This window comes from Pararge aegeria, chromosome 26 (genome assembly GCF_905163445.1).
Source record: "Pararge aegeria chromosome 26, ilParAegt1.1, whole genome shotgun sequence".
Classification (NCBI taxonomy): domain Eukaryota; kingdom Metazoa; phylum Arthropoda; class Insecta; order Lepidoptera; family Nymphalidae; genus Pararge; species Pararge aegeria.
In genome coordinates this window covers 4,410,274-4,437,843 of record NC_053205.1, presented here as the reverse complement: position 1 = coordinate 4,437,843, position 27,570 = coordinate 4,410,274, and the positions used below count along the sequence as shown (strand labels likewise).

General features: G+C 35.2%; 1 protein-coding gene across 2 annotated transcripts in view; it reads left to right on the top strand.

Moving 5' to 3' along the window:
- LOC120635481 (ATP-citrate synthase) overlaps positions 1-27,570 on the top strand; it is an 83,177-nt gene that overhangs the window by 40,693 nt on the left and 14,914 nt on the right. For both annotated transcript variants that reach the window (XM_039906504.1, XM_039906505.1), the window contains exons 3-16: positions 666-771; positions 1,525-1,710; positions 3,300-3,413; positions 4,642-4,721; positions 6,182-6,440; positions 7,112-7,324; positions 9,617-9,774; positions 10,687-10,849; positions 12,235-12,402; positions 13,569-13,692; positions 14,860-14,957; positions 17,179-17,277; positions 19,331-19,446; positions 22,188-22,328. In XM_039906504.1, the coding sequence (XP_039762438.1) occupies positions 666-771; positions 1,525-1,710; positions 3,300-3,413; positions 4,642-4,721; positions 6,182-6,440; positions 7,112-7,324; positions 9,617-9,774; positions 10,687-10,849; positions 12,235-12,402; positions 13,569-13,692; positions 14,860-14,957; positions 17,179-17,277; positions 19,331-19,446; positions 22,188-22,328 (2,025 nt within the window). The remainder of the gene's footprint in view (positions 1-665; positions 772-1,524; positions 1,711-3,299; positions 3,414-4,641; positions 4,722-6,181; positions 6,441-7,111; positions 7,325-9,616; positions 9,775-10,686; positions 10,850-12,234; positions 12,403-13,568; positions 13,693-14,859; positions 14,958-17,178; positions 17,278-19,330; positions 19,447-22,187; positions 22,329-27,570) is intronic.

Here is a 27,570-nt window from a genome sequence, read left to right as displayed (position 1 = left end):
ATCTTTTGTACTAATACTACCTACTCATAAACACAATCTTAACTTTTTTTATTATTATTTTTTTTTAATGTTTTTAATTTTACTTATTTTTTCTTTTCTTGTGTGTTTCTTGTATTGTTTCTAAGTTTGTGCAATAAAGTATTCTAAATAAATAAATAAATCTTAATATATATAAATCTCCTGTCACGATGTTTGTCCGCGATGGACTCCTAAACTGCTTATCCGATTTAAAATTAAATTGGCACACCGTGAGCAGTCTGCTCCAACTTAAGAGATAGGATAGCTTAGATCTTTAATTATAGTCGCAATTTTATTTTATTTCAAATTATTTGTCTATAATTAATTGGCAGTCACATGTTATATATATATACTACTATACTCATTTAAAGCTTAGCGATACTGAATACTTTAAAAACAAAATCAAACGCAGACGAAGTCGCGGGCAACAGCTAGTAATATTATAAAGCAGTATAAAGCAAAAGAGTTTGTTTGGTTGAATCCACTAGTAGCTTTAGGATTAAGTTGGCGAAAGAAGTTATGACCGTAATGTTCTCTTTACGCACGTTTCGGTGCGTCACCGGAACATCCCTAGGAGATGTTGACTTTGCAATGAATTATTGTTAAGTCTTAGCAATTTTTTCATCTGGTTTGTGCTCTGTTTGCAGGCATATAGCGTCGGGTACTGCGTTAGTGCCATGCCGGTTCGCCGTCTTCGAACAGGGGACAATATGGGAGGACGAGCTCGGAAAGAATCCGTGGCTGACAAAAGAGGTACGTTATAAGACTTATAACGGCTGAAATCCAAGCATTGGAATGTGAACTTTATGTGTTGTGACATTAAGCTACACTTTTTAATGTTTATGTACCAGTAGTTTATGAGTAGTGTATGAGAAAAAGAGCAGCATCAATGATGAGCAGAATGCGCGGAAGCCCTCAACGGTATTCTGAAAAAAAAACCATTTATGCTTCATCCTGAAAAACAGCTGAAGCTGTTTGGCTAATAAGCATGGCGTGTGGGTGTGTGAGTGTGTGTGTGTGTTTGTGTGTGTGTGTGAGTGTGTGATTGAGCAGGCGTGTGTGTGTGTGTGTGTGTGTGTGTGTGTGTGATTGAGCTTGTGAGTGTGTAAGCGTTTGTGTGCGTACGTGCGTGCGTGCGTGAGTGTGTGTCTATGGTATCGTAATTCCCGAATGGATTTTGTTTTGTTTGAAAGGTGAATTTGCCGAGAGTGTTCTTAGCTGCCGCCGCCACAAGATGGCGGATTACATAAGTTCTTCACAACTTTCTCGATATGGGTATGAAATGAAAGGGCTTGACTAGTAGAATAATGTACAGTTTATTGAAAGTCTTTGGTGTTTTCAATTTCTTATTTATAAATTAAAACAATCCGGATGCAAACTAAAGCCTTGTAAAACTTATGCGCAAATAATAGAAACATATATGGTAATGCATCCCAGGACGAGCTCTTTGAGATTTCGTATAGTAAGTATTTAACTTTACTTAATATCGTTTTTATTCCTCCCCAGCAATTGGTGGTTAAGCCAGATCAGCTGATAAAGCGCCGGGGCAAACTCGGCCTGGTGGGGGTAAACAAGACAGCCGCCGAAGTACGTCGCTGGCTCTCCGAACACACGAACAAGGATCAGAAGGTCGGCGCCGCTTCCGGAAAGCTGAGGAGGTTCGTCGTCGAACCGTTCGTCAAACACGAGCCTGTAAGTGAGATATTCCCCTCTCTTTCCACCTCATACAGAAGAAGAAGAATAAGAGTTATGATTCCTTCTCCTTCTCTTTCGAATTCATGTAGTAATAGGCAGGTTAGAAATCATCAGCTGAAGTACTTCTGTGACTATAAGAAGGTCGGCTCCGCTTCTGGATAGCTAAGGAGTTTCGTCACTGAACCATTCAACAAACTTGAAAGTGTGTGATATACTCATCTCTTTCTTGCTTATAAATTTATGGGTTGAGAGAAAGCGACAGCTGCAGTGCTCAGTGCAGATGTCCAAACATACTAGCAAGAGTTAGTCGCCGCTTTTCGAAAGCGTCACCGGCCGCTTTAAATACTTCCAACGACTTTCACTTCCACCAGGTCTGTCAATAGCGCGATCTATCTTAACTATAGCGCCATCTGTTGTCACAGATGTGAACTACATCAGCCATCACTCCACTCAACAAAGTCTAAAGTACTATCGGCTTTTACATAGATGTTAATTGTATAAAACGTAAATGGATTTGATAATTTCAACACCTGCTGATGTAAGATGTTTTTTTTTTATACAGCATTCTGTTCACTTTATTAGTGACCGCTTTTACAAGTCATTGCTTTGATGACCATATGATTTTTTTAAAGGGTTATGTACCCTAAGGGACGTCGTTATTAAGCGTCCACAGGCTGTCCGTCTGTCCGTGGGCTATATCTCATGAACCGTAATAGACAGAGTTAAAACTTTTACCGAATGTGTGTTTATAATATCACGCTCAAGCTACAACGCGACGTTTAGGAGTCGGGCAACGGTCGTGCGATGCAAAGCAGTAGGTCTTAGAATAAAAGTTTGTATGTATGCATTATATAACACAGAAAAATAAATAAACCATACATAATAAAGCATAAATACATATGCCAAATAAGTCAACATAAAATCATTAAATAATAAATTATAAAACGTGTAACGGTAATACGAAATACAGTTGAAGTAAAGTTTAGTGGATGCATACGTACATTTATTTTTTTATATACAAACGAATTCAAAACATTCTAATAGTACGTACATAATAAAGTGACAGGAGTCACTAGATTTTAATACTGCATGTGATGTTAGGGCTGTATCTGATTTCAGTAATAACTATGACAATGGTTTACTCAATAACTGTTAGGTTTCACAGATAAGTCTTAGAGACATAAATACTTATAAAGTAATGATAAAACCCAGACACTGAAAAACATTAATGTTCCTCACACATATAACTGTGAAGAGTTCTCGAGTTTAAAAAAAGAGTCCTTAATCCTTATATGCATCGATGATATCAAAAAAATAAAAAAAAACGGCCAAATGCGAGTAGGACTCGCGTACGAGCACGGAAAAAAACCATGTCTGTTTTATGGGAGCCCCTTAAAAAATTACTTTATTAGGTTTTTTCTAACTGTCATGGTTCTTGAGATACAGCCTGGTGACAGACGGACACACATACAGACGGACGGACAGCGAAGTCTAAGCAACAACATAAGTAGGGTTTTAACGCTTAGTCTGTAACGTGACACATAAACGCAAGAATTAAAGTCGTGTTTGTTTTTTTCAATTTGCAGAGTGAGGAGATGTACCTTTGCATCCACTCCGGACGCCGCTCCGACACCATCATGTTCCACCACCAGGGCGGCGTTGACGTCGGCGACGTCGACGCTCTGGCGCTTAGACTTGACGTGAGTATACCGCTGCTCTATCTTCATCATCGTCATCGTCATCATCATAATTTAAAGATCACCACTCCTATAGAAAACACCTACACGAGTGGGAAAAAATAGTAGGGTAGGCAGTCCCTTTGTGCACATATGAAGTGCAAGCCACTGCGTAGCAACAATAAATTTATTAAAAAAACTCTTAATTTGTACACCACTACACAGTTAGGAAAATAGAGAAGGAATAGAGAGAAACACAAAGACTGGAGTAGAATACAAAAGGCGGCCTACTTAGAAGCGATCAATGCGGGTTATCTGGCTTTAACTATTACTAGCACGTGTTATAATATTAACCAGGAGCGATGGCAAGCGTGATATGATCGGATTTGATTTAAAACTGGTGCAACTAAAACGTTACGAAATGGCCACTGCATCAGTAGCAGAGGATCCCCGCTCGTTCTCCTCTTGTTTAATTTTTGTCTGTCTGTCTGTCTGTCCGGGCATCACGTGAAAACTACTGAACGGATTTAAATTTTACTTCATAGCTCCGTTAAATTTGAACCAATTTTAATAATTATTTTTTATTTGAAAGGGTATACTAACAAGCACGTATTGTCTTAGTCGCCAGATACCACACCCAGCATAGAGGCTAGATCAGACAGGAGACTAAAATTACATCCCCCGATTATATCCCCTGACAGGGGATAAAATTGACTTGTCAACCTGCTAAAGCAGGGGAACATGGAATTAAATAATAATAAATAAATATACTATGACAATACACACATCGCCATCTAGCCTTAAAGCAAGCGTAGCTTGTATTATGGGTGCTAAGATGAATAATGAATATTTTTATGAATAATATACATAAATACTTATAAAATAGAGACAAACTCCCAGACACTGATTCTTGTTCATCACACGCACATTTTCCAGTTGTGGGAATCGAACCCACGGCCTTGGACTCAGAAGGCAGGGTCACTGCGCCTATCGGCCGCCCTAGGACAAGTTTACCCCCGTTTATCATTATTCGGAAACATATTTTGTTTGGATATTATTTCCACTTGTTCGCCAATGCTCTGAGATTATAGATAAAGCTAAATGCTGATAGATAAAGCTGTGGCAGAAGATAAATTTGTATGTATGTTAGCTGTGTAGAGGATGAGTGACCACAAAATATGTATTGCGATCCGCAGATCATCATGATATTAAATATTCTCGGCTTTTTATTGTACATTATATATTATTCCAGGTGCCCGTGGACACTTTCCCCACTGGCGAAGAAATTGACCGATCTCTATTGAAGAATGTAAAATCAGCTACAGTTAAAAGGTTAGTAAAATAAAATTCAACAAATCTTCAGCGTCATCTCTTGGAATGCCTTTAAACTACTTTGAGCAAATTTATCAGCGCCATCTCTTGGAATGCTTTTAAACAACTCTGAACAAATTTATCAGTGCCATCTTTTGGAATGCTTTTAAACTACTACGAACTGCGAATGAACAACGTAATTTTGTCATAAAGCTACTAGGCATAACAACGTACCATTGACGATGCAAATACTACCAGTTCGTTAATGCATGAAAGTATGACAAACCAACCAACCCAGTATTGTACAAATCATAAAAGTTATAATTGTATTATATGACTACTGTGGGTATTCAAATTTTGTACCAATGGCGATGCAAAAGCTGTCGGCCCATTGCTGCGTGAAAGTAGGACATACAGACAAAGTCACTATCGAATTTATATGTATGATTATATCACTAAAGTGGATGTTCCATTAGAGTGCATTAAATTTTGATTCCGATAAAAAGTAATTACGAAAAAAAATCAAATATCAAATGCACGCAATCATAATCCTTTACATTGTTATATTATCACACTAAGCCCCGCCGGCGTAGTTGTTGGCAATAGATAAAAACTTATCGATTCTTATATCAATCGATATCTATTCTGCTAAAAATAAAGTTTGAGAGTTTTTTTATTTTTTTGTTTGAACGCGCTAATCTCTGGAATCACCGGTTGAAGTGTTTTTTTTATTGCATTTGATAGGCCAATTCTTGATGCTATTCCGGGTCCAATTTATCTCGACCGGTTGGCTGAACCCGCATTCGCATTTACAATATAAGTATGGATTCAGCATATTTATCACTGAGGGACGTCCGCAAAGTAACGAATGCTTCTTTCCATTTTTTTGTTACTTGTATACGTTGTACACTTTTCTTTTTTGTGTATTTTGTGGTGTTCAATAAAAGTCATTCATTCATTCAAACTGAATGATTGAAATACACTTGATTGTACACAAAAAGCAAGGAAACTATAAACAATAATAACACAATATATTATAACACACAGATATAATGCGTGGCCTTATCGCAAAAAGCGATCCCTTCCAGAAAATCCAGCAAAGAAATAAAATATACAGCAAAAAAATACACTTACATTATAGGCCTTCCGGACCTGTGTTGGTGAAATCACTACAAACAGAAAAACTAACATTTTAAAAGCGCTTACTTAAATAAAAATAATAAATAAAAATAGCCAAACCAATCACCAGTTGGCTAAGCAAAGATATCTAAAACAAGATTATTGTTCCGTAACGAGGGCGTTGCATCTAAAATCCTGAGTGTAGCGAGAGGGTTTAGGGGCACCCAACAACGAAAACATCGTACACAGCATTACTACTAATAAATACTCTATTTATCACACTTCGCGATTTATTTCAATAGCAAGGGACGTTTCGGAGATGTTAATAAAATGTTAAATTTTATTTCATTGATATTTTCCAGGATATTAACAACATTCATCACCTCCCTGTACCGAGTATTCGTGGACCTGTACTTCACTTATATGGAAATAAACCCTGTTGTTGTGACCAACGAACGGGTCTATTTGTTGGACTTGGCCGCCAAGTTGGATCAAACGGCTGACTTCATTTGCGCCAAGAATTGGGGCGCGGTGACCTTCCCACCCCCATTCGGAAGGGACGCTTACCCAGAGGAGGCGCATATCGCTGATCTGGACGCGAAAAGCGGTGCGAGTCTCAAGGTGAGTTTATTTTTTTTTATCCTCAACGCAAATTAGGTTAATTTAACGCAAATAAACCCAAGGAATAGGTTTTTGAAGTTATACTTCTTTTGGTGCGTTGCGGAAAAATGAGATTAAATTTTTAATATACGCGCGCACATCATCACAAACAAGGAAAATAACATTTTTGTTTTTTCAAAAAAACGTTTGACAGTGTACACTTTCAATTGTCAAAGTCTGCGGGCTCATTCCGGTGATTTAAATGATTCAATTGTAAAAAAATCTCAAATTTTAATGTTGAGTGAAACTTTGTTTTCCAATAATGAATAAGTAGATAATGCGTTTTAATAAAACTTTCAATGTATTAAATACCTTTTTTCTATTATTAGTGTCTTGTTTATCTGCAAACGTACAATAAAGCGAAAGGTAAAATTTTCTCTCAAAGGTATGTGGAGTCCACCAATCCGCACTGGGCTGTGGTGGACTACGGCCTTAACCCCCTTCTCATGTGAGAAGCCCTCTGTGAGAGAAGACCCGTGCCCTGTATTGGGCACATAATGGGTTGGTTATGAAATTATGGCAGTTTGCTTTTTAATATTTATTTGTATTAAAAAATAATTTTACTAATTGTCAGGCCTGCATCGGGTTTGAACGGTATAATTTATTCAAGAAAAACATTTCTCCTCTTCCAGTTAACAGTCCTGAACAAGTCTGGTCGCATCTGGACCATGGTGGCCGGTGGCGGAGCGTCCGTTGTGTACACGGACACAGTGTGCGCTCTGGGAGGTGCGTCCGAGCTGGCCAACTACGGGGAGTACTCCGGAGCGCCGACGGAGAGTCAAACAGCTGACTACGCGAAGACCATCTTCAGCCTCATGTGCAGGGATCGGCACCAGAGCGGCAAGGTGTGTTACCATAAGGGGGCAATTCAGAAAATTGGTGAAATAATATAGATAGATAGATAAATTCTTTATTGCACTCAATTAAGAGATATAGATAACTAGCTGACCCGTGCAACTTCGTCTGCACCAAATCGGTTATTACCGGAAAACACAAATAAAATGACATTTTCTGAAAATGAATCCTAGCTAGATCGATTTATCGCCCCCGAAACCCCCTGTATACTAAATTTCATAAAAGTCGTTGGAGCCGATTCCAAAATTCCAATTACAATATATAAACAAGAATTGCTTGTTTAAAGATATAAAATATATATTGAAAACAGAAATACAAGAAAAATTAAAATGCGCAAAGGCGGTCTTATCGTTCTTTAAGCGATCTCCTCCAGACAACCCTTTATGAAAGAAGAAAATGATTATGGAAACGGGATAGTGCAATTTTTTAAAATATGTCATAACATAAACTTCATCAACTATATACAAAAATAATACATAAATAGCTAATACAAATAAAAATAATATAGAAATAAATACAAACACATATAATAAAATATAGATATATTAATAAAAAAAAACAAAGCTAAGTGCAAATGGAGATACGACAAGTATTACCGAAATACAATTCTGATATCTATGAGCTATTTCCGGCCTTCTACAAAATATGATTCTTCTGTCCTATACATAGAAGAGTTTATGCCGCAGTCTGTCACGCTGGCCAAGTGTGTGGAATTAACACGCTTTCGGAACATCATGGAGAACTTTTAGGCATGCAGGTTTCCTCACGTAGTTTTCCTCATAAGTAATGATGTAGTCTTGTAGAACAAACTTCCAACCGATAGTTTTATTTAACGTTAAATGCGAACTATATTTATAATATTACTAGCTGTTGCCCGCGACTTCGTCTGCGTTTGAGTTTGTTTTTAAAGTATTCAGTATCGCTTAGCCTTAAATGAGGGATTTGCTGCTGTCCGCTGATGAGTTCTGTCCTCTATCTCCAACCACATTCATCACAAAGTTAGGGCAAAATTAAACACATATTATAACCTCTATAGTACATTTTTTTTAAAATTTAAAACGGTTATAATTTGTCGGAGTTATGGTGTACAATCATCAAACACTTTCATCCCCTCTTCCAAAGGAACCGAGCTTAATGACGGGATAAAAAGTATCCTATATTACTTCTAACACATCAAAGAATATGTGTATGAAGTTTCATGAGAATCGGTTAAGTAGTTTTTGCGTGAAAGCGTAACAAACAAACTTACATTGACATTTATAATATTAGTAGGGATTGCCTTACCCCTCTCTCATTGTGGGAGGAGACCAGTGCTCTGCAGTGGGCCAGTGATGGGTTGGTATGATGATGATGATCGCTTACCAGCTTGTAATAAAAGAAAAATGTTTAAATTTTTTAATTTTTCCAAGTAGGCCTGTTTTATTAGTCGGACCAATGAAGAAATTATTTATTATAACAATTATAAATAAATATACTACGACAATGCACACATCGCCATCCAGCCCCTAAGTAAGCGTAGCTTGTGTTATGGGTACTAAGATGACTGATGAATATTTTTATGAATAACTAGCGTACCCAGTCCAATCCGCCTGGCTAGATTTTGCTTTATTTTATTTAAACAATAAACTTACATCATTAAATTTTTAATTTAAGTTTCATAATATATTAAATCATTTATTTCTCTCCGTATTCATTCTCTTCTATTCTCTTCTCGAGCGGATGAAGATCATTATCTACACCCATGTGCACCCAATAATAGAATATCATCATAGTAAATAAAAGCTGTATTTGACAGTTTGACAGTTCAAAAATAGGAATGCTCCGATCGTCACCAAACTGTACAGGATTACTCGCCAGGTCAATCCGGAGATTCCCTGAAAGTTTCATTAAAATCGGTCCAGCCGCTTCGGAGCCTATATGGAACATACCCACACACTTTCTCTTTTATATATATAGATATACATATAAACTTATAATATACAGACAAATAGTCAGACACTGAAAAAAATCATGTTCATTACACAAATCTTTTCCAGTTGTGGGAATCGAACCCACGGCCTTGGTCACAGAAAGGAGGGTCGCTGCCCACTGCGCCACACGGCCGTCGGCTCTTTATATGTACACAGTGCTGTACAAATCAAGAGTTTTAAGTGTACAATAAAGTTGTGTTTCTCTGTATTTGTCCTTTATTTCCCTTACCGCAAAGACTGGAGTAGAATACAATAGGCGGCCTTATCGCTGTGTAATGAATTTTAAATATTTTGAATTTTGTACCCCTTCAGGTTCTCATCATCGGCGGCGGTATAGCCAACTTCACCAACGTTGCGGACACCTTCCGCGGCATCATCACCGCGATCGAGACGTACAAGGACGCATTGCTGCAGTACAACGTCACCATCTTCGTACGGCGCGGTGGACCCAACTACCAGGAGGGACTAAGGTGAATGAATGAATGAATGAATACACTTTTATTGAATAAAAAAGAAACAAACATACCCACAAAACCACAATAGGAATGATGGTAGTTACTATGGTAATAAAATAATAGTTTAAAAAAAACTAAAAAACACGCTTTTTATAGAAAACCGAACTAAAAAATAGAAAATAAATTTTAATTAAGAATAGTGTTAAAAATTTCAATAGATATAAATTAATAATAGTGTGAATAAAAAAAATATATTTTATTGTAAAAAAAGCGTGGGGTGCATGGTGTCAATAGTTATAAATATTTTATTGACAGATATGAGTAGAGTGAATATTATTTTGATAATATCTTAAAAAGCACCCTATGTCTACAAAGTTTGAAAGAAATCTGACCGTTCAAAGTGGTACAAAATCGAGCTCAAAGTGGTCGGTTACATACAAACATACATACAGGTGAAGCTAATATAAAGCGTGTCAAAAGTATCAGGCCCGTTTTGACATTTGTCATCGCGTCTTAGCTAGTTATGTATACGGCTCGGTACACGATACTCACGATAAATCCATTCAATTTTGTATCAGTATTTGATCGATATGATTATGCATTGTAAATGAAAAGTGCATTGGATTGGAAGTTCTGATTAGTGAAATTATACTTAAACTATAATATTGTGGGTATTTTTAAATTATATTTATTTATTTGCACACAAATAAAAATACAGATGAAGGATAAAAAAAAAGACAGACAGAATACAATGGTATGAAAGTTGAATTTGTCTTTATTTAATATTTTTTGTTTTGTGCAATAAATAATCATTTTTATAAGAATCGTTATAATAAATATTTATCTTTATATTTTATATTCAAAGTGAGATTGGTATTTATTTCAATTAATAAAACTGCAAAATCATTTTTTTTTTGTTTTTTTTAGACAAATGCGTGAAGTCGGTCATCGCCTTCGCATCCCAATGTACGTGTTCGGCCCAGAGAGCAACATGACAGCTATAGTCCGTCTCGCTCTCGGCCACGCGCCCATCCCGCCGGACCACCAGCTCGACTACGCTCCCAAGCAGCTGCCGAAACCTGAACCCGCGGTGAGTGTAGTTTGTACTGCAATCTCGCTCGCACTCGGCGCGTGAGGAGAATGACAGCTATATTCTGTCTCAAACAAAGCAAAAAAATAGAGTAATTTTATTTATTTCTATTTATTTATCTTTTTAGACAAAGACAATAAGACACTTAAAGTAGTGATTGGCAACAGGTACAGTGGATTATAATGGCTGTTTAAACCAGCACATGTATTTGGATTTACAGTGTAATGTCACTTTAATAATTTTAGTATTTTTTTTTGTATGAAATAAATTAATACTAAATGTTGAAAAGTTGTTAGTTTTAATGAAAGGAACTTCTAAGTCCCAGTGCTCTATGGTAGTTTTTATTTAACCTGTGTAAAAAATAATATATACTCTGGCATACCATAAAATCCTATTCAAATATGAGTATGTCGACGAGTAAGAGTACACAAATAAAAGTATTTATTGTTCAAGATCGTGACAGCAATTTTAATTGTGACGTTGACTAACGTTCATTGGGGAGTTCATTCCACAATTCAATAGCTCTAACAGTGAATGAATGCTTGTAAAATTTCGTTTTATAGAATGGTATGCTCAAGGTCAATGAACGACCTTAGGTCGGACTGCACTCCAATAAATTGCAACTTCTTAAGAAGGAGGTTTACGAGTTAATAAATAACAGAAAATCCCTGGGTAAGCTTCCTAAGTGTCTGTGATAGGTCTACATTAATAAAACATTTTTGAATTTAGCTAAGGTTCGTGTATCTGCTGGTTATTTGAAGTAGCACACAAGAACCGCAGCGGAGTAAACTAATTTAATTCAAATTTTGGTATTTAAACTTTTGATCATAAACAATATAGAATAATAGAATAAGGCCCTTTTCACACTATCTAGTCACAAACATAGTTAGTCCACACTGTCATCGTCATCATAGTCATCAGCTTTATCGTGCTGCTGTCATTGGCGTTGACACTATTCATGTGTGTGTATTTATAATAATAATAATAATAATAAAGTTTTTTTATTAGAGGCATATAAAGCCATATATCAGCTTTTATATACAAAGGATCTATAATTAAATGTATATCATTAAAACTTACATCTAACTGAAATAGTTAATGAACTAATTTTCAGATGTCATAGGTTCTTATTTTATTTTTTGTTCCAGTCTCGATGAACATACAGCCAATAGTCTGAAATAGGACTCTGCATAACCTCACAGACGACCCTGAGTATTCTATTGTTAGAGTTCCTAATCCTTTCCCAAAAGGATGCTTCACAAGCTATAACAATACAATAAAAGTCAGGCACTCCCGATTCGGCGAGTCAAATATTTGATAGGTCTTAAACTAGAACTCAAAGATAATGCAATGTATTAGAAGAAAAACGCTATTTCTGATTACAGCCAGCACCAAAAATCGACCTGCCAGATCTGACGCCAGCACTGTTGGACCTGGTGTGCTCCCAAGCGCCAACGCGAGCTGAGTTAGGCCAGCAGCTGTCCACCGCCCGGCCGCTCTTCAGCGACCGCACCAAGGCCATCGTGTGGGGCATGCAGAACCGCGCCATCCAGGTATATCGTCATCATACTTTTGATTTTATTATTATTTCCCTTTACTTAGTGTCGCAATGTCAGCATAATATTTGCAAAGTCGATACCTTACTCATAGACGTAAACTTCCCCGCCCGTTCGTTTTTTAAATTTCAATATTTTCCAGACTATGTGTCTGAATAACATGTTGAAAATATATTATCTATATAACATTGTCTTGATAGTAAATTCAATTCAATTCTTTTATTTGCATAAAACATTGTAGGTTTACATATTTAGTCATAATACATGACATGCAAATCTTAATTTAAACAAATTCATTTATATAATAACTAAAAAAAACATCAAAATAATCAAAATATGTCGGCTGAATATAATAAAAATGTTTGGAATAATAAATTTATAATCATGGAATGTTAATTAATAAATAAAATATAAATTAAATTTGTACCTAATTAATTATATTTTGTTATCCAAGTACTCTCTTAACGAGTATTAGTATATAGCATTTATCAACCAAACAGTCACGTAATTTTGCCTTGAATTTCAAAAATGGCAAATAAAAGAATTTATAGTCTATGCTTTATAATGGCGAATGAAAATCACCTATCAAGTGCCTATTCTAACGAAAGTTGTTGATCATTCTGGCAACCTGAAATTTAGACAGAGCTGTGACCGGGTTCAGTACCCCCTACTAAAATCCTGCGATAATAGCTGTGGGACTTCGTCGGTGCGTGTGAGTGCTGTTTTAAACGTTTGATCGTAGTTTCCATACTGCTTGATTATTTATACTGCACCAAGATTACATTATATCAGGCTGTAATCCTATTACTGAAATTAAATGTTACTTGTGGATTCAATTTACATCACAGTTAAAGGATTGCTAAATTAGATCAGTACTTTCAAAATTCGCAGACAAAGAAACTAACAAATCTTTCCTTTTTTATTATTAGCATATGTGTTATGAGTATATATATGTATAGTGTGTCAACTTGTTTGTATACTCTTTGAGAGTACCGGCGCGCAAGCAAAGCCAAGGTGGTGAACCGGCGGCGTCGCAATCAGGGACGCGACGGAATTTAAATTTTGTTGTACTGATAGTAGGATTCATATTTTTCGTGAACGCGGCGATTAATCAAGACATCTACAAGCATCCATAAACTTATAAAGTACCATACATTTTTCAGGGCATGTTGGATTTCGACTACATATGCAGACGCGCGGAACCGTCCGTCGTGGCCATAGTCTACCCATTTACAGCTGATCACAAACAAAAGTACTATTTCGGGAATAAAGAAGTTTTCATACCAGGTGAGATAACAATGTTGAGCTCTCTCAGGTGAGAGAGGATTAGACCTTTAGCCACTGCGCGAGTTGGCGGGTTTTAACATATTTTTGTCATAATAACTTGAACCGTTGGCTTAATTAACAGGCTAACGCCTAGCCTTTATTCACTGAACATTCTTTTTTCATATAAATAAATCTTTTTCTTGCGGTGATTCTCCGACTAACGAAGGTTGCTCAATGTTGGTCAGCTTCGTAAATTTTCGTTTATTTTTCGCGGGGCGAAATAATTCTGCTGCACTCGCGATTCCAGTCCACTCTCTGAGGTTACAGGACTTTTTTCTGCGACTAACACCTCTTGTTAATATAAGTTCCGAACCAACCAACGTCGTCAGCGTAACGCAATACTCTCTCTGCAGTAAAACGCGTAATAACAACTTGAACTGTGCTCCTAAATACGGAATCAAAAGTAACCTCGTACACTGTAATCTTTACGAACCATTTGGTTCGTGATAACTGGAAAATGGACTGAGAAATCAATAGATAAGTTGTTACATACTCAGAAAGTGACGTATTCCTAACCTGTGAAACCTTATAATTTCACCTTTATGTAATACACCTATAGTTAATAGAACATCCCTTTTCAAGATAAGAGTTCAATTAAATTAGGTTACCCAAATCATAATTAATTTATAAGGTACCCACAAAAACTTTTTTTCCTTAATAGGTGTCACAGATCAGTTGGTTTTTTAATAATCTTTTAATTTAAATATAGTAATATTGTTTCTTTAAAATATAAATCTAAGAGGTCCTCGAAACCACCGCAGCGAGGCACAGTAATAATAATAGTATATTGAAATTATTTGTGGTCTATAAGTCACTATAGTCACCAGGTCTTAATAGTTAAAATATTGTAGTGGGTACCCGGTTGTAGAAGCTCAATGTAGAAGTTGCATACAGAAAAAAAAAAACAAAAACAATGACCACAATGCAATCCACGTAGCATATTTGAGTACCAACCTAGAACAGTCTTCGATCCCAATGTCGAAGGAAAAAAGGAACGAACACAATAAAAATTAAAAAAAAAAACACCCTTTGTTGCTGTAACTTTTCCGATCATAATAAGTTGAAGCAGCTCATATCTATATAATAAAAATAGCTTAATAAATAATATGTCGCACAAAAATGTTTCAGTGTTCAGCGACATGGACGTGGCAATGCGAAAGCACCAAGAGGCGACAGTCCTTGTCAATTTCGCCTCGTTGCGATCCGCATACGACAGCACAATGCAGGTATGTAGAGCTAAAGGAGATTGGGCAAATCTGGGCATTTTATTTCTCAATTGTACACTAACGAAAATATTACCAAAAAACTTCATCTGAATAAAGACGACCTAAGGTAAATTTTGGTACTGATAGAAGTACATTATATACAATTTTTTTTTTATTTAGTTTAGTTTTTAATTATTCTTTTATATAATAGTGTAGACGGGTCACAATTACCATAAGGATAAGAAAATTTAATTATTATTTTTACTTAGCTTAATTTGCTATACTCCACGAAAAGCAGGAGAATCTGTTTCGCGCGTTTTGCTCCGACACCGTAGCATCTCAGGAATGTTGACATTACGATGAACAAAGTCTGCAAAATGTTTTTTTTTTAGTACATAATTTTATTTTACTTATTCTGGCCCTGAAATGCGTTATTACTGCCAAAACAGCAACATTGGTTATTAATTACTGTAAGGATTTTTTTTATTCTAGTTACTTTTATTTTTAATTGTACCTTTTTTTAATTTTTAATTACTTGAACTTAAATAGGTAATACGATTTTGAACAGTGAAACTCCTTTTCGAGTTCTTATTTTAAGCTCAATGATACTAAGTTACGGGGTTAACTTGTATATAGCCAAATTAAAATTATTTGAAGTGTACGCGGCGATTCAATAATTTTGGACGATGTTGTCAAAACCATCTAACGCTTAGGCAAAATTTCTATGAGCGATTGAGATATAACCTAGAAAGAAAGAGACAGAGAAAAGGACAAAGGTCTTGATGCATTGCCTCCGTTCTCCTCGAACCAAACGAATTTGAGATGACATAACGGTTTTTCTTACGTGACGTTTTCTACCATTATTAAAAATTAAATGCGTGTTAATAAAGTCAGCGACAAAGGGCTATGATGCTACACGTACGGGATCAATTTGGGAATTTAAATGTAAAATTTTCTCTGGTCATAACTATTTTTTGTCTGTGGCAAACTACCACCCTACCCAACAATTCGTGGCGCTAAGCGATTTAGTGTTCCTTGCAAAGTCAAATATGGAGATTAAATTTGTATATTATGTTTTGAGAATGTTGTGTTGTTCTTATAAATTTAAATTAAACCAAACTAAAACCCATGTATAAAAAGGTATACTTGATAAAGAGAAGTTTTGACCTGATTAAATCAGTTGGGCCTCATCACGTAAATGGCGATATCTTCCAGGCGTATGACAAACTCACAAACTGAAAAATATATCTATTAAGACTCTTGGAAGGCGCTTTTGATGCGTAAATACAATGGTTCAACTACAGTGAAATGATATTATGAATTTCTACATAATTTTATGCACTGTGATACATCTGACCTATAGATACTCATTTACTGTCCCGATAACAGATGGCGCTTTACACTATTACATCGCGCTAACGAAAGTCCCAGCGAAAAAGTATAAGAGGCTACAAATGTTTTCGTCGGTAAATCGGTTCAGTCGTTTCTGACGAGAATTTTTGCTTGCTAAATTATTCAGACAACTGGATTTACTTAGCACTATTATATTATCTCAGATATACTAGATTTATGTACTTTGTTAATTATATAAACATAGTATAAGTATATATATAACTATATAGTACATTTAAAACTAGGGACTAGGCCCCTAGGGATGAGAGATTCATTACGATAGCCTCTCAATATATTTATAACAATATAGTATTTGTAAGACAACATATTAGTCTATATAAACAAAAAAATTTATATAAACAGCCAACTTACAAGAAATGGTCATAAATTAGTGACATCTGCATATCGTCTGCGAAAGGTACAGAAGTCATTTGTGGGATTGAGTATACGCTTTTATAATATGATTCCTAAGGTAATTTTGGACCTACCAATGCATAAGTTTAAAGAATATGTTAAAACACATTTATTACAGCGAGGTTACTATACAAATTGATGAATTTCTTTATGACAAGGTTGCTTGGAAGCATCCAGTTCCGCTATCATCTCTCATAAGATAGAACAATGAATGTTATAATGTAAAATGTAAATTATGTTGGAAAAGAGCAACTGCTGAGTTTCTTGCCGGCTTCTTCTCGGTAGAATCTGCACTACGAACCGGTGGTAGAGTCCACTACACACAGACAGACTTGACTTTTCAAAAGTGCTTATATTAGGCCTACTTGAAATAGTTGAATTTTGAATTATTTTATAGCACTGTGGTTAAAATTCAAATTATTTTTTTTCGTTACAGGCGATGCAGCATCCGCAAATCAACACGATCGTCATTATAGCGGAGGGCATTCCTGAGAATATGACGCGTAAGATCATTAAGCTGGCTGACACGAGAGGGGCGAGTCATTTTTTTTATTATTAATTCCACAAACGGCTGAAAATAAAATATGTTGTTTTCGCACATAGCAAATTTGGATTTCTGATGGAAAAGACACCTTCTCCAAACTGTGACACATGCGGTGTTACAGATGATGTGCACCATTCGGTGATGGAATGTGCTCGTTATTACGTTGTCAGGAAACAGTTTATTGCCTCTTTAAATGTGAACAAATTGCAAGTTGGTGTGTTTCACAACCTATTAGACCGACCTGACTCCTTCGAAGCGTGCAACTTGTTAAGATTATTTGTTAAAAATAATTAGGCTAATTCTTAATTCAAAATAGATTCTGAGGCATTTTCATTTTTTATTACTCAGTCTTCAAATCTGAAATTTAGTACGCTGGTTTCAATTAATGCTTATATATAAGTTAAGAAAATATTTTATCCAAATCTACCCCACCTAGAGCAGAAAAACAGGGGTTGGAAGTTAGTATGAAAGTCCTTAGTTTTTGAAGTTGGAGACAATAATATTCGCACTTGGCTTAATAACTATAAATAAATGGTCATAAAGTCATGGATGCACGTATAACCGACGAGAGGTTTTAAAAGCGAACATTGGCCCAGGAGAAGGAGAAAAAGAGAGTGATGACATGAGGTGATCAAATCGGGACAGTTAAACAGATTCTTTAAAACTTCACTTGTAATTATAACGAAAACAAAAAAAAAATCCTTTCATTTTCCATGAAATTTCTATAGAGTAAGAAACTTTAACCGAATCCCCCTGGCGCATCGGTCTGTGGTTTTAAGTGGGAGGTCCCCTCCCACTTTAAAAGTTTAAAACACACCGCATAATAATTTTCAGTATTCACACTTTATACTGTTTTTGATGAAATCCCCAGAGCAGTGGTAAGTACTTGTTTGAAATGCTTAAAACTTTAAAAACACATCTTTTTTTAAAAGCGAACATTTTTTTAAAACTTTAAATCACACTGTACACTGATTTTGTCGACCTCTGGCGCAGCGGTGAGTGCTGTGGTTTTATTTATTTATTTATTTTTTGCATCCATGCCTTTACATAGTCATGAGGCCCTGTCAGGGCATAGCAATAACAAACAGTTTGACCCTTGTAACTATTACAAATACACGATTTGGGAGGTGCCCTCCAACTTAAAGCTTTAAAACACACTATGATGTTATTGCTGACGTCCCCGGCGCAGAGGTAAGTACTTGTTTGCAATGGCAGGCCCCAACCTTTAACTTTTAAACACACTGTATGCTGATTCTGTGAACCTTTCTGGCGTAGCGGTGAGTGCTGTGATTTTAAATAGGAGGCACCCACCCACTTAAAACTTTAAAACACACTGTATGCTGTTTTAAGATGACCTTCCAGGCGCAGTGGTGAGTTCTGTGTTTGAGAGGGAGGGATGGGAGGTCCCCTCCCGCTTGAAATTGATTTTGAAAATCTTCCTGGCGCAGCTTTGAGGGGTGTGGTCAATTTGGGAATTTTCTCTGTTTTGGTTTTGTGGGAGGCTTCGGCCGTGGTTAGTTACCACCCTAACGACAAAACTTGTCGCTAAGCGATTTACAGTTCTGGTGCGATATCGCGTAGACAACGAGCAGGGGTTAAAAAAAACTGCCGTGCCCCTAGCAGGTTAGCTCGTTACCATCTTAAACTGCATCATCACTGTTATTAGGGAAAATGTGAGTGTCTGTATACATTATAAGTATGTATGTATATCTATATATATGAAAATGTTATGTTGGTTTGTGTACGCTTCAAAAACTCAAAAAGTTCTGCGCCGATCGAGCTGGAATTTTATCATGATATATAATATGCATCGAGGATTGTTTTTAACTATTTTTCTCAAACATTCAATCACAATGTGCCACAGCGAAGCGTTGCAGGGCACAGCTAGTTATTCATAAAAGTATTCATCAGTCATCTTAGTTAGTACCCATAACACTAACTACGCTAACTTTGGGGCTAGATGACGATGTGTGTATTTTCGTAGTATATTTATTTATTTATTAGTAAACAACAATAAAGGAAAAATTACTATATATAATTCCAGGTGAACATTATCGGCCCTGCGACGGTGGGTGGCATCAAGCCGGGATGCTTCAAGATTGGCAACACTGCTGGCATGATCGACAATATCGTGGACAGCAAGCTATACCGCCCCGGCAGGTGAGCGGGATTCCCCCTGTAACGCCTAGCGACATCTAGTTTTGACGGCCGATTAGTATATTATAACTATATATGTATACTAGCTGTTGCCCGCGACTTCGTCTGCGTTTGATTTTGCATTCAATTTAGTTGTAGTTCTAAAAAAATTAAAGTATTCAGCATCGCTAAGCCTTAAATGAGGGGTTTGCTGCTGTCCGCTGAGGAGTTCTATCCTCTATCTCCAACCACATTCATCAGATCTACACAAAGTTTGGGCAAAATTGAACATATATTATAACCTCTATAGTTCAAAAATAATTATTTAAATCGGTTATAATTTGTCAGAGCTATGGTGTAAAATCGCCAAACACTTTCATCCCCTCTCCCAAAGGAACCGAGCTTAATATCGGGATAAAAAGTATCCTATACTTCTAACACTTGAGGATCGCTTAAGTAGTTTTTGCGTGAAAGCGTAACAAACAAACTTACACTGTCCTTTATAATATTAGTAGGGATTATCCCTTATTATTCATTTTTCATTAATAATCTTAGTACCCAAACACCAAACTACGCTTACTTAAGCTAACGGAGCTAGATACGATGTGCGTATTGTCATATTCCTTGTTTGGAAATGTTTCTTGCTTGCCCTTTGGAGTATGCCACTGTTATAAGTGATGGTTTTCGTACCATATGAGGTGGGCTATCTGTTTTGTAAATTGTAACTATTACAAAACATACTTAAACGCCCACACTGGACCTAGATCTCTTGTAAGGACTTCCAAACATTTTGTTACATAAAAAAAGGCAAATTAAAAAAGCAAAAAAAAATTATAGAAAGTAAAATAAACCGACTGGCGCAGTGGGCAGCAACCCTGCTTTCTGAGTCCAAAGCCGTGGGTACGATTCCCACAACTGGTAAATGCTTGTGTGATGAACATGAATTTTTTTCAGTATCTGGGTGTTTTTCTGTATATTACAAGTATTTATGTGTATTATATTCATAAAAATATTCATCAGCCATCATATTCTTTATTTGCACAAAAATAAAAATACAGAATAAGAATAAAAAAAAAAACACAGATAAAAACATCTCTTCCAGGCAAGCTTAGGTTGGATAAGGAAAACAAAATTATAACATACTGCATGTTGTGCATATTATTAAAAATACATACTAATATTTACATACAAAAACTTGAATTAGATATTAAATAATAATAATAAACTAATATATACTTGAACATATCATAAATACTTTAACAACAGTAAATCTCATTACAAGTCGTCTTTAATGTAAACTATAGTGTTTTTTTGACAGCTTTCTTAAATATATAAAGTGACTTAGACTGCCTTATGTCGATTGGGAGCGCATTCCACAGCTCTATGGCTTGCAATTTAAACGAGTGCTCATAGAACTTAGTTCTATGAAAAGGTATACTCAGAGTCAGCGCGCATGATTTATTTATTTATTTATTTATTAGTAATCCAACAGCGTTAAAAACTATTTTGGTTAAGGGTTTATCTTATAAGAAAAATAAGGCCAAATCTAGATTATTACATATATAAAGCAATAGGTACAATTACAACATATACAAAATAATCAGTTACGATATTCACAACAGCATGAATGAGTGTGAGTGTGCGTAAGTGTGTGCGTGTGTTCATAAGTGTGCAAAAATGAATGATTTCACATCATTTATTATCTCTCGCGATGCAGTTTAGTTATTTCATTCTTCAATTGTGTTTTCTATAAATGAAATATATCAAGTTTTGAATAAAATTTATAATAGTTTCTTGCCAGACGCAATATTATAGAATTCTGAGCATAATTTGTATTTGACTTGGGGACAACCAGTAGGCGCCGGTGATGATGATACACAGTGGCGTTCCTAGGGTTTTGAATTTGAGCAAGCCCAGTTACCTAAAGGACAAATTTAACTCGACATGATCTCTAAGTCACCATTTTTGTTCTGCTAATTGACAAACAATATCAACAAATCTTTGAAAAACACTACGATTAAGGTCGGCATGCAAATTATGATTGGAAATTTCGATTGATAATTGGTTGGATAAAGAAGTTTCAATGCGCTGTTTGCCAAAATTAAAAAAGTAATCATAGAACTCCTAGGGTTTCTATGAGTTCTGCTCTCTTTATTTTTTATGATGCCTGGTAATTTATGTCATAACCAGCCGCGTTCCAACCATTCTTTTCATTAGAAAAAAAAAATGCAACACTAACAAACAATTTAATAGAATGGGAGCATCAAACAAAGTTCTACAGATCCATTAGGATGTCTTTTATGGCCTTAGTATGAGAAATACACAAGTCTGGCGTAGGTTTCGGTGAAGTAAAGAGCTGTATTTTTTTTAAGAAATTAAAAAAAATGTACCTGTTTATCGCCAATTATTTTTTGATTTCGCCACAGAAACAATTTGCACACAATTTGAGCTCATATTTAACAATATTTACTTTAGTTGCTACCACAGAGTCTACCTGCCAAAGTAACGTAGTGCTTTTTTTTAAAATTTATTTTACGGCCATAGATTCAAACGTAGTGCTTGCAGTAACGGAGACAAAGAGTATATACATTATTGAGCAAAAGTAAAACATTGTAACTATATCCTCAGTTTTAATTATTTTGTTATTTTCATTTCGGAATAGTCGAGAAAAATTTAGGAGCGATATTTTTTGTAACGCAAGCCCGGCTTTTCGGCTTGTATGCTAGTACCGCCACTGATGATTCATTTCATTTTTTATTTTTCAGTGTAGCCTACGTGTCCCGCTCGGGTGGTATGAGCAATGAACTCAACAATGTACTGTCCAAGGAAGCCGATGGTGTATGCGAGGGGGTGGCCATAGGTGGCGACCGTTACCCCGGCACAACTTTCGTCGATCACTTGCTAAGGTAACAAAGTCTTCGACATTCTACAACGTGTAACCGAATCACGACATAATGTTGAAGGATGCATTAGTGTACTTCATAAGGAATTACCCCGCAAAAATATGGAATCAAAAGTAGCATATTTATTTTTCCGTACAAACGAATTCAAAACATTCCAAGTTTTTACCTATGACATTAAAAAGACCGAAACAATTTAAAAAAAAAAATCGAATTATTTAATTTTTTTATTTATGACAACCCTATTAAAGATAAAAGACCGACAAGCGCATAGTACTGTGTAATATACGTGGCGCGTACCTAATAAAGCGATGACATGTTTTTGCCGAAAAACATGATTTTAATGTTGCATGTGATGTTAGGGCTTCATCTGATATCTTTCAGTGGTTCAAAACTATGGTAGTGGTTTACTCAAAAACTATAAGGTTTTCGGTTTCATAGATAAGTCTCAGAGACAGTAAATAATGTACCTCTAAAGCCAGTGAAGTAATATTTCGGTTTACATTTACACGTTTTTATACAAGGTTTGTTCGGTAGAAGTATATTCTTGTGTGGAACCCTGTTCCTCGGGATGTTATTGGAGCTTCATTTATTTAAACGTCTCAAAAACCACCTTTTATCACAGTAAGGTTTAAATACCAATTATAAGTATAATTAACTAGCAGGCCACGAGTTGCTGCGGTTTTCTTTTATTTTCATCAATTATTGGGTACTAAACTAATAATTTGCAATAAAACAATATTGCAATTACAAATTGAAACACAAACTGTCCCATCCCTTTAGTAACAAGAAAACACACATTTAAAAAAAAAAAAGTAAAAATCGGTTCAGTAGTTTCAGAGTTCAACTTTACACTAAAAACAATATTGCATGTTTCAAAACATGCAATACTGTTTTTAGTGTAAAGTTTATTTTCGAGTTTATACAAATATGCACATACATTGGGGAGATCTTTAAATATTTCTCTAATTTTATTATAAGTAATAAAAAGATTTTCTTCATTGTAAGAAAAGTTAGAAAAACTAGAGTGCAGGTGGAGCTTTTTGTGACAGAGTTCGTCTCTAATACCGCGATGCTTTCTGCCAGATTAAAAAAAAGATAAAAGGCAGATGACCGATGAAGTCACGTTGGTCAGGCTAGTAATTTATGCCGGTAATTAAGCTTTGTTTGAGTACTTCATTGCATACACACATTTAAAAAAAAAAAAGTAAACACACACGCACAGAAGAAATTTAGAATAGAAAATGTCTTTGTCATATTTAGGATTACATTTTGACAGCTCACAGTAGCGACGAGGTTTTGTATAATTGTTAATGTACCTATTCAATTTTACGAAAATAATCGATAGCTGCATGTACGGTCAGATTATAATTTATGAGACAAAACATTTGATATTTCATTTTTTTTTTATTAATTCTATGAATTTTACATGCTGCGCGAGTGACAAATACTCAGGTGTAATAATTTCCAATTATTTTTACACTAAAATCATTTGTTACATATGTTAAAGTTCTTTTTTTATGTAATTGCATACAACTTCAATATTTACACAATATCTTAATATAGTTGGATAATTTGTCAATTGACTGTTCGATTTATTTCATTTTAAAACCGTTTTTAGATAGTCTGTGTGATTCGTTATGCTTGGCATTCACTAAGCGGTTGGTACCCATTAATGAAGTACGACATTATCTGTATTATATTTTACCGGAATATAAAAGAGATGTAAAGGGCGTGTACCTGCCAAAAGTAGCATCCTAAATTAGACAAAGTATAGTAGGTAGGTTTTAAAAACCCTCTTATTCGCGGTCGATGTCTATTGTGTATGTCGTTTAGCATTATTTTGTATTGCTTAGGTTTTTTTTTTAGAAAAAAAGTATAATAATAAGAATGGCATCTATTTAACACAACATAAGATTTTTAATGAACTGCCACCGTACTAAATTGTAGAGCAAACATTACTTTAATACGCACAGCGGGTAATGGCCATTCGTATTGGTATAAAGCCAGACAAGAAAATCGCTGGAGCGGCCTAAGGTTTGAGCGACGAATTATTTATAATGCTATAGTTTTCAGAATAAACTCCGAACCACAGCAATCTCAAAAATTCTTTAAAAAACTACTGAACCGATTTACGAGATATACGAATGTCTAGGCCCTTATACTTTCGAGCTGAATCAAACGATAGCGCGATATAAAAGTGCACAGCTCCATCTGTTGTCATTACAGAGAACTAATATGTTAGCAACTTGTTCGCCATAAGAAGTCCTGCGGGCGCTAAATCGTCTCCAATAAGCAGCAGAATATGTACGCTGTTATGCGAAAGTGCTATTTGAAGTATGGGATTTGGGGACTACGAGTCTTCGTATACTATTTATTGGTACAAAATTACTGAAAGTTTTATTTTTTTACCATAGTGAAAACGGAATTACTAAGTAAGTTAGGTAAGTAGTTATAAATTCAATATTTCTTTATTCATGTAGGCCTATCACAGGCACTTATGAAGCGTTCATACATACAAGATTACATAATTGTAAGGGGACGGTGATAACTTCGTTCGCCAACTTAAACCTAAAGCTGGGTTCCAAACGCGCCCTGGTGTAAATAGAGCCCACAAAAAACTTAGCCGGGTAATTTTTTTTTTTGTTATCAGAGCTAAGCCAGAGCAATTCAAATCCAATTCTTTTATAGTTTAAGTAATCCTTAATATTATAACAGGATTTTTCTGTAAGCTTTGAACTTATTGAGAGACATCTCAAAGATTTCATTTGGTAATTTGTTATAAAATAATATACAATTGCCCTTGAATGAATTCGCAATTTTGTGTAGCCTAGTAAAGCTGCACAACGAGTTTATTTTTGCTTCTAATATTAATATTGTTACAGTCCATTTTCTTTTTAAGTTTTTTTATATTTTTATGGACATAAATTAAATTTTCAAATATGTACTGACTACGCCCACCTTCTTTAAATTTATTCCTTAATTACTCTTGAGCCCATTTTATATATCGCACGAACAGCCCTTTTCTGCAGGACGAAAATAGAATCTATATCAGCAGCATTACCCCATAATAAAATGCCGTAGGACATAATGCTGTGAAAATAACTAAAAATACAGAAGCCTAGCAGTTTCTATGACATATGTATATATATATATATAGTACCGACTAACATAATATTAAATGTTATTTTAAAGTGATATTGATAAAAATTGGTATTTGGATAAATATTGGGGTGTATTGTGTGTGAGAATAACAGAGTTTGTATTAAAAAAGTGGCAATTTATTAATACCGAACTTCGTCTTAGGTGGTGAGTCGCGTATTTACTATACCAGATTTTTACACCACCGCCGTCTCGAAGTAGTATCAAAATATTTGACGGAAGTGCCACAAGCACAGCACTATATTTAACAAAGTAACGAGTATAAATACCATAGTACATACACATTATTCACAACCTCCCACGGAACGGTTGTCTATATTTTATTTTTTCAAAATTAAAACAACTTTACGAAATTAAAAATACTTTCGCGTTTAACTAATTTGTTAAATGCGATTATATGCTTCACATTTGTAAAGAGCAAACGGGACAATTTCATGTGAAAGTATTTTTACTTGCAAGACCTATGAACACGATTATGCAGTATGCTCCATAAATGCGAAGGTACGAAGGTTCAATTTCGTATGAAAATATTTTTAATTAATGCGATTATTCTACTGGTTGCATTTAATATGTATTGCTGAGGGAACTTTTTTTTTTATTGGGCGTACTTGATTTCGCCAGTACGAGCAACGAGGGTATGCCTATTGAATATATGCCGATGAATTCAGTACAGAATCCCCAGCAATCCAAAAAATGTGTAAAATCTACCAATCCGTATTAAAGTGGCTGACACAAGTCTGTAGACTTATACCTTCTAGCTGAACCAAACGATAGCGCGATTTGAAAATAGTACAGCGCCATCTGTTGTCATGACAGAGAACTAACCTTCAAGCAACTTTTATGTCACTCGATTCATACATTGAAAAATAATGCTTTTTTTTGTTTTACATTCTATCATATTATAGAAGAACTTCCTTTATATTTTTTTTTTTATAAAAGTTCGGTGTTTTGGGGTTTGTTTAAATTCAAATTGGTGTTTTATTTACAAACGTTTTGTTATTTTATCCTACTATCCTACTACTTATATTATAAATGTGAAAGTGTGGATGTTTGTTACTCAATCACGCAAAAACGGCTGAACCGATTTGGATGAGATTTGGCATGCATGTAACCTTTGACATGAAAAAGACCAAAGGCTACCTTTTATCCCGATTATTAAGAAGTTCCCGAAGTAAAAATTTAAAACTGTTTATGAGCTAAGCCGCGGGCAGATAGCTTTGGAATTTGGTATGCATATCACCTATGCTATGGAAAAGGACATGTACTTTCTATACCGATCTCTCTTACCCGTGGTAGGATTCATATTGTTAACGAGCGATTTTATAGTCCACTAGTCCACCAGAATCTATATATTTATATATATTATCAAATGGAAAGTTTATTTTGAAAGCTCTAGATTCATTAGCCAAATAAAAAAAACACTTAGTAAATGCGAATTCTTTGCTTAAAAATGTTATCAATAGAAAATTATTTAACTTTTTTTGACAGTTTGTTGTTGGATAGAAGCAGGCGTTACTTTGCGGAATCCATGATATATTATCAAAATTAAGCTTAATTTGCTATACTTCGGAGCGAAACGTGCGTAGAGGGTACCTTGCTGAATACCAGTTTGGTGTGGAGTATAAGGATTGAAGAAATTATAAGTTGCACCATACAGATTTTCCTGCTTTTCGCGGACTATAGCAAATGAAGCTTAATCTTCAGAATATATCATGGATTTCCGCAAAGTAACGCCTGCTTCTATCCAATACTTAAAATAGAAGTTTATTTCACTTCAACAATAATCCCCATACATTCGAGCTCCGCCTTTTCATATTGTATGTATTTCAATAATCTAACTATTTCATTACAAATCATCGTGTTGTTATTGTGTGAATAATATTCATAAATCATTTTATTAATTTTAGCTATTAAATATCAGTTTAAAAAACCATGAAAAATATTCATAATATTAAAAAATAGAACACGTGTTGGATACTATATACTGTTTTGAAATTTTATAATTTTTTATTAGTGTTTTTACCTACACTTGGAGGAAAAAGCGCTCAGGCCGCGATTGCAAGAGAGGGCGTAGGTTCAAATCTTG